The sequence below is a fragment of the Nuphar pumila genome, chromosome 2 (assembly GCF_984573655.1).
Source record: "Nuphar pumila chromosome 2, dmNupPumi1.hap1.1, whole genome shotgun sequence".
Classification (NCBI taxonomy): Eukaryota; Viridiplantae; Streptophyta; class Magnoliopsida; order Nymphaeales; family Nymphaeaceae; genus Nuphar; species Nuphar pumila.
The window spans coordinates 70197700-70206062 of NC_143250.1; the positions used below are offsets into that span (position 1 = coordinate 70197700).

Here is an 8363-nt window from a genome sequence, read left to right on the forward strand (position 1 = left end):
ACTGGTGGAGGTAACTCAAATATTAGAAAAGGTTTAAATCATATAACATTTATAAAGTTTGAACAAGGTTGTTAAATGTGCTGAGGCCAAGCGAGGCATTGAAGCGTAAGCTTCATGATCAAAATAATAAAATAAGCTTCAAGACCACTGTCCTCTCACACATATCAACAAACACTTGGCGTGCGTGGCGTCAATAGCTCCGCGAGCTCAATCGGCGATCTATAAGGTCATTTGGCAAGGACTCACTGCATCTGATATGCTTGCGGGGATTGATCAAGCAATTGCTGATGGTGTGGATGTGATCTCGTTGTCCTTGAGCTTCAAGCGCGGTCCTCTCTGTGAAGACTCCATTGCTATCGCATCATTTGCAGCAATGGAGAAAGGTATTGTAGTATCTGCATCTGCTGGAAACAGGGGACCTGATTTCAGGACGTTTCACAATGGCGCACCGTGGATACTAACAGTTGGTGCTACCACCATAGATCGGAGGTCCTCTGGGATTGTCACTCTAGGAAATTGAGTTTCCTTGATTGGTTCATCCTTGTATGTTTGGCAACAAAGCAGTGAAAGAGTTACCACTGTATTACAATGAATCTGCTTTGGCCTGCAGTAACCACAAAGCGCTCAAGAATGCAAGAAATAAGGTTGTTGTATGTGAATTTTTTGGTGATGAATCAAGTATCCGAGACCTTTGTGGTTGCTAATGCACGAGGAGCAGGTGCTTTACTCCTGATAAATTCCTCAATTGTGGTGAGAGCAAAAGACTTTGAGTGTCCATCAACTGCATTGGACCCCAATGATTCAGTAGCAGTAAGAAATTATATAAGAACCAGCAGAAATCCAATTGTTAGCCTGAAGTTCCGCAAGACATTTACCCGCATAAAACCAGCGCCTCGAATAGCAGAATTCAGTTCGAGTGGGCTGTCTTTTGGTAGTTCAATGATACTGAAACCAGACATTGTAGCACCTGGTACTCTTATCTTGGAAGCTTATCCTCCTAACAAATCTGCCACAGAATTGCAGAACAGACCATTCTTTACCAAATTTAATCTCATCAGTGGAACCTCTATGGCATCCCCTCATGCTTCCGAACTAGCGGCACTACTGAAGTCCATTCACCCCAACTGGAGCCCAACCGCAATTCCCTCAGCCATTATGACAACTGCTGATATTTTAGACAATACAGGAGAACTGATAGGCGATGGTGCCTCCCCACTGCAAACAGGTTCAGGTCAGATCAATCCAAGCAAGGCTATGAACCCTGGTTTGGTCTAAGATGCCAATCGACATGACTATGCGAAATTCATTTGTGCCTTGAACTTTACAAGAGAACAATTCCAGACAATCGCCAAGAATTCTTCGGAATATGGTAGGTGTGCAGGCGGGAATATCAATCTGAATTACCCATCTTTCATTGCTTTTGTAGACAGTGACCAGTCTTCTGGTGTGCAAAGATTCAAGAGGACTGTGACCAATGTAAGAGATGACGGTCCTGCAACTTACAGAGCAAATTTGACAACAATGACAGGCTTTAAAGTGATAGTCCTGAAATGGTGCCATGATGCACTTTAGAAGCGGAGCACATTTTGACTTGAAGCGTACGCTTCACATGAGTGAAGCATGCGTTTCAAGCCTAAAACGCCTCACTGCAATGCCTGAGTACCTTGAGCGTGTGCTTCGCCTTTGAGGAGTACGCTTCAGACACTGAGGCGTACGCCTCTGACAACACTGAGTTTGAAAGCAAACACAATGGAAATAATGAACATATTATAAATTGCGGTTTTATTAATATTTTTATGACAAATTAATGAAACTGTGTGTGTTTGCAACATACCGTAATTGCATAGTTTTTATAATATTTTTTATAATTAAATCTATACTAGTTTTTATAATTAAATCTATATAGTTTAATTAAATCTATTACATAGTATTTTTAGTTTTTTATAATTAAAACAATTACATAGTACTTTTAGTTTTTATAATTAAATCTATTACATAGTATTTTTAGTTTTTTATAATTAAAGCAATTACATGGTATTTTTAGTTTTTATAATTAAATCTATTACATATTATTTTTAGTTTTTTTTTTATAATTAAAGCAATTATATGGTATTTTTATACAACTTGCTATATCTTTAATAATTTAAAATATACAAGAAAAATCTAAAACAAATAAATAGTTAAATATCATTATAAAATATTGTCATATATTATATAATTCAAAATAAAAAAAACATTAATACATTAAAACATTAAAAATAGGAAAAAAAGAGTTATATATATACCATAGTAATGAAACTTAGAAGGTACAAAAATAATTTGAATATATCATTTGTAAAGTGGCAAATTTTGAGGTAAGCACTTGCTTAAATTTTTGGTCCAGCAATTGTCTCATTGACTTCAACATTGTCCCAAATGTCTTTTATAGACCAGCTTTGATAAATCATAAAACATGAACAACCACTGCAATGGCTGGCCTTAAAGGAAAACAAAATATAAAAATGCATTGGCTTCTAAAAGTAGTTAGATGAGTAGGTTTATCAAAAATGGTAAGTTTCAACACTATTCATATTCTTGCAATTGATGAATGGATTGTATGTATGGATGGGGAGGTCGAACATAGAGAGAGAAGCCCATTTTTTACATTAAATGGCAACTGTTTTTTTTTTGTAAATTTACAAAATGCCATCTAAATTTATTTATAACATCGTACACAAATTCCTAGATCACATCTGTATGAACAAAACATCCATGAAAATCGTGGTTCTTAGTTCTCATGTATTTGATACGTACTTCAACATGCTGACAGTCCATAGTATTTTTTACCGAACGAGCAATAGGACAAAAGTTGCCGCTAAAGATCAATAATAGTGGCAATTTTTGTCGCCTCTATTGCCTGTTTTGACGAAAAACTCATTTTTTATGTTAATTTATTTTGTGCTGATATGTTCAATTATGTGTCAAGAAATTTCCCACAGGACATCTCGAATCCAACTGCAGTTATTCCTATTCCATTCAATAGGACCATAGTCGTGAAAAGAGATAAAAGAAGATAAGATCCCATCAGAAAGGGCAGCTATTGACCAATGCCATACACCTTCGACCAAGCGACTTTCACGACTTTTGCGACTTTCGTGGGGCATCTTCCTAAATATCTATTACCAAGAGATCTCGGACTGATGCAAGGGTGGGCGTAGAGAGGAAGAGATGGGAGATGGCTAAAGGAAGAGAAGATTGCATATTTTCTCTACCTCTACTATAAAGATAAAGCCCTTTTTAATATGTTTAGTAAGTCGGGTTCAACCCTTCTGTAAACTCCGGATTTAGACAGTCAAATAGGCCATTCCGAACCTTTTCTTTTCTTCATGGAACGAGAAGACCGATGCCGCTATTGCCTCATAGAAGAATTTTTTAGATGTATTACCATATCCCCAAGGATTGGGGCCACTTTTGACAGGTCAGTGGAATCTTTATGCCCAAAACCCGGATTCCAATAGTCGTTTATTCAGTGCCATTCTAACCCTTCTTGGGGGATTCCATCCGCAAACTCAAAGTTTATGGTTGACCGATATTGTCCATCTTAATTAGGCTATTGCATTTCTTTTTTCTCGTTATTGGTGAGTTGGTCGGTAGCCATGACAACTGGAGTTGCCTTTTGTGCTTGAATTTCGTCCTTCCTTCAAGTTCTTGCTTGATTTGATGACTGAAAGATGTAAGGCGTTTCCATGCTTTCAAGCACTTACACACTATGCGCTTGATGGACGCCCATTGACAAAAATGCATTTTTTGTTAAACGAGCAACAACAATGATGCCGCTAAAGGTCAATAGTAGCGATTTTTTTTGTCACTGCTATTGCTCGTTTGGGTGAAAAAAAATTCAGTTTTGACATTAATTTTTTTTCGATGTTAGCTGTCCATCAATTGCATGTTTAAATACGTGTCAAGTATCTAATCTTCAAGCACCTATTACTTTTTCTATATATATAGTAAGGGTGCGTGCGAAGCAGGTTATATGCCCCCTCCCCCCCCCCCCGAAGACCGCCGTTAGCTACATCTCGTGTTTGGGGGTCTGAATGAGCACCACATATATAAGCACGTGGGGCTCGTATCCCTGTGTGTGTCAGCATCACCTAACATCGGAGTTGTAAAGACTTAAGTACCCTTTACCGCCATTCTCATCATGAAACAATGATTGGAGAAAAGGACAAAAATGCCCTCCATCTAGAAAAGTGAAACGTCAGTTCGAGAAAATAACCAAATTGTCCTCGATTCAGAAAAGGGAGGATGATCTTAACTCTTAAAATAGCCCAAACATTCTATTTTTGGAAAAAATAGTAAACTTTTGCAACTTTTGCTGTAACAGAAGCTCCCTTTGATGACACGCCCTTTGCAGTCGTCTATTGCCACCAGACCCTCCTTTGTCATCGTTTGCTTCCATCGAAGCAACATTTGCCTTTGCCTGCTGTCGTTGGATCACCCTTTGACATTGTCTGCTGTCGTCGGAGTATCCTTTGCCATCGTCTGCGTAGTGACAACATCGTTGCCACCATCGACTGCGTCTCCCTTCTGAGTGTTTCTCCTCTACTGTCGGATTACCAAAACTCCTATCGTTTCAGTGAGTTTCGTGTAAGGTTTCATTATGCAAACAAATCGATTTATAAATCTAAATGCTAAATCTTACAACTCGGTGATCGTCTTCATGCTAAATAACACATATTTTCATATTGAAACAAATCGATTTGTACCTATCCACCTTCTGGGCATCAAAAAATAGTTAACATGATTTGTTCTTATGAAGGCCAAACATTTCAACGATATATACTTATGAAGGCTAATTTTCTACAATGATTTGTATGTTTGAAGCATGAATGATTTATACGTTTGAAACAATAATGATTTAATGAAACTACCATAATTTATACTTAATTTTGATAAATCGTATAACAATGTATACACATAAAGCCAAACGTTACAATGATATGTACGGAGGTTGCAATTTATATAACAATTTATAAGATTGAAGCAACAACTATTTATACATTTAAAGCACTAGTGATGTGTATTTATGAAGTTACCTTGATTTGTACTTAAGTTTGCTAAATCTTACAATGATGTTTACTTATGAAGCCAAATATTGCGACGATTTATAATGTTGGTGATTGTTTAACGAATGAGATAATTTGTATTATTATATACTTGTAGAGGCGGTTGTAATATATAATGATGCAGTTAAATTTATGTGTTGTGTAGGTTAGCAATGTCTAAAGCTCGTCAGACAAGAAATCCCCCGTCGTTCTATGGGATGACTATTAGAGAAGTTATCCGCCAGTCCCATCTATATGAGCGTTATGAAAGGTACCAAAATATAATAAAGATTGAGAATGATAAAGACAGGGAAAAAGCATTGAAATTATATTATGCAAAGGATTATTCATCAGATATTGAGGCTGAAGAGCAAAGGAAGAATGAGGAAGAACTAAAGATGAAGAAGAAGGATGACAAAGAGAAGGAAAAACAAAGGAAGAATGAGAAAAATGAAAAGCAAAGGTGAAAGAAGAAGGTGAAGGAGAGGGAAAGGCAGAGGAAAAAGGAGGAAAATGAAAAGCAAAGAAAGAAAAGGCAAATGAAGGAGGAGAGAGAAAGGCAAAAAAAAAGAATAAGGAGGAGGAGGAGGAGAGGGAAAGGCAATTGAAGAAGGAGGAGAAAGAGAAGAAAAGGCAAATGATGAAGCAAAAATATTTTGAAAAGCAAAGGAGAATAATGCAAATGAAGAAGGAGGCGGAGGAGAGGGAAAGGCAAAAAAAGAATAAGAAGGAGGAGAGAGAGAGGCAATTGAAGAAAAAAAAGGAGGAAGAGAAGGAAAGGTAAATGATGAAGATGGAAGAGGAAAGGCAAAGGCAAAGGCAAAGGCAAAGGCAAAGGCAAAGGAAGAAGCATCAAGATGAGGAAGAGAAGGAAATGCAAAGGAAGGAGAAGGAGAATGAGGAAGATAAAGAAAGAGAAAGGAAGAAGCAGAAGGAAGAGAAAGAAAATGAAAGGAAAAAGCAGAAGGAAGAAGAAAAGAAAAGGGAAAGGAAAAAGCAAGAGAACAAAGAGAAGAAAAGGAAAAGGAAAAAGCAGGAGGAGGAAGAAAAGAAAAAAGAAAAGAAGAAATTAAAAAGCAAAGAAGGAAGGCGAAGGAAGGAGAAAGTAGAAAAACAGAGAGAGGTAGCAAAGTAACAAGAAAGGCAAAGAATGGAGGGAGGGGATGAAAAGGAAAAAAGTGTGACAAAGGTACGTAAATTAATCCTGTCTGTCACGATTTACTGTGATAGGTACTACTGTGATAACGATTACTATGTACAACAATTAATGTGATATCGATTAATGTGATAACAATTACTGTGATAGGTATTATTATGTATAACAATTACTATGATAGCGATTACTATGTATAGCGATTATTGTGAAAGCGATTATTATGATAGTGTGTGTGCAACAATTATTATTTATAGCAATTACTGTGTACATCAACGTGTAAAAGTACAAATGAGACTAGTTTACAATTAATACGAATAATATGCTATTTTGTTTTATAGGAAGGTCAGAAGAGAAGTAGAGCACCAGGTAAAAAGCTCGGAGGGCGGTGTTAGTGGTCTGCAGTTTTGTCATGGTATGGACAGTTGAGTGAATATCAGAATGATCGATTATGAAATATGCACTTCGGTGGCCTTCTGAATCAACATTATTTTGAAACGTGCTGGAACACCATAACCACCTAGTAAATAAATTGAATCATAAGACGAACACATTCCAGTTTGATTCTTTTGAGATCACCATGACCCTAAAAGATGTGACACAGATTATGGGTCTTAAGTGTCATGAAAGTGTTGTGCTCTTACGAGATTTAAATTATAATGCAAGGAACAAGTGCACGACCCTTCTAGGAATGTCGATGGATGACTGAGGTCAATGTATTTCTGGTGGAAGCAATTCCATATCGATGAAAGTTTCTTCTTTTCGTAATAAATGAGAAGGTCGGTCCACTATATGTGCATTTGAAAGAGCTGACTAAGAGTTGCACGACTTCCTTCTTTATTTTTTTAGACTTACTTTATTTTTCGATTGTTCTGGTTCGAGAATAAGTTACTTGTGGCTGCAGTTCCTGGAAGACTTAAATGAAGTCGACAACTAGTCACAGGGTGATGTTATGCTCACACACTTGTATAGTCAACTTTACCGTGCGAGTAAGGGTACGAAAACCGTCGGGGGGGTTTGGCCATTTGTTCAGGTATTTGTTTATTACATATTTAGTACTTGTAGACTAAACTCGTTGAAGGTTGTAGTGTTACTAATATATTGTTTTTGTATGCCTGAGCATGAGAGCATATAGTTGTGTTGCGTCCTCAGTGTGGCCCTGCGATTTGTGGTTTTCCAAAGATCGATCGGTGGGTGTTATCCCTGCAAACTTTTCCCTTTGAGCGGGATCTTTTCGCATTTCAAACATTTCTCTTTAATTTTAAAAAATTGAAAATTAACTCACCTCCATTTTTGAAAAAGATGGAAAATAAGGACTTGCTTATCAGTACGAGGTTCAACCGTTCCTAGCACCTTTACCATGGGTAATTGAGCCAAGGATCAAATCAATGCCTTTTGCTTTGCCTAAATTTGACTTAATCTTAAATGCATATTGAATCATGCTTGTGCCATGAATTTTGAAAATGACGACTTGAAATATAATGCATGCTTTAAAATCATTTTGATTTGAGAATATTTAGAAAATATTTCAAAATTATAACTCCAAATGAATTTCAAATATGGACTTGAAAACACACTTTGAAAAATGTTTTGAAATGACTTTAGAAATTTATATGAGATAAAAATTGAGATTTGAAATGGAAAATGAAAATGGAAATAAAATTGAATTTGGATTTGAAATTGATATTGACATTGAAATTGGAATTTAAAAATGAATTTAGAAATTGAAATGTTGGAATTTAAAAGTAAACTTTGAAATTGGGTTTCGAAATTGAAATCAGAATTTGAAATTAGACTTGGAATTTGAATTTAAATTTGAATTTAAATTTGAATTTGAATTTGAATTTGAATTTGAATTTGAAATTGAAATTGAAATTGAAATTGAAATTGAAATTGAATTGAAACTGAAGTTCAGGACTTGAAAGTGAATTTAAATCTATTTTGAAAATAAGTTTTTGAAAATGAATTTTGAAAATCACTTTTAATATTTTGATATTGAAAATACTTTGAAAATGAAAATGATGAAATGTTGTAATTTTATGATGAATGCATTTAATAAAGAAATTCAAAAGATTTTATTCTAAAAGGTGTTTTTTTTGTATTTTTACAGAATTTAAAACAAAATT

The 8363-nt window shown here is 35.7% G+C and overlaps 1 protein-coding gene across 1 annotated transcript; it reads left to right on the forward strand.

Moving 5' to 3' along the window:
• The first annotated feature begins 588 nt into the window (after positions 1 to 588).
• LOC149845720 (subtilisin-like protease SBT3) lies at positions 589 to 1572 on the forward strand. Its single transcript, XM_089989128.1, has 2 exons — positions 589 to 1231; positions 1427 to 1572. The coding sequence occupies exons 1-2, from the start codon at positions 589 to 591 to the stop codon at positions 1570 to 1572; spliced, it is 789 nt and encodes a 262-aa protein (XP_089845254.1).
• Positions 1573 to 8363: the final 6791 nt, after the last annotated feature.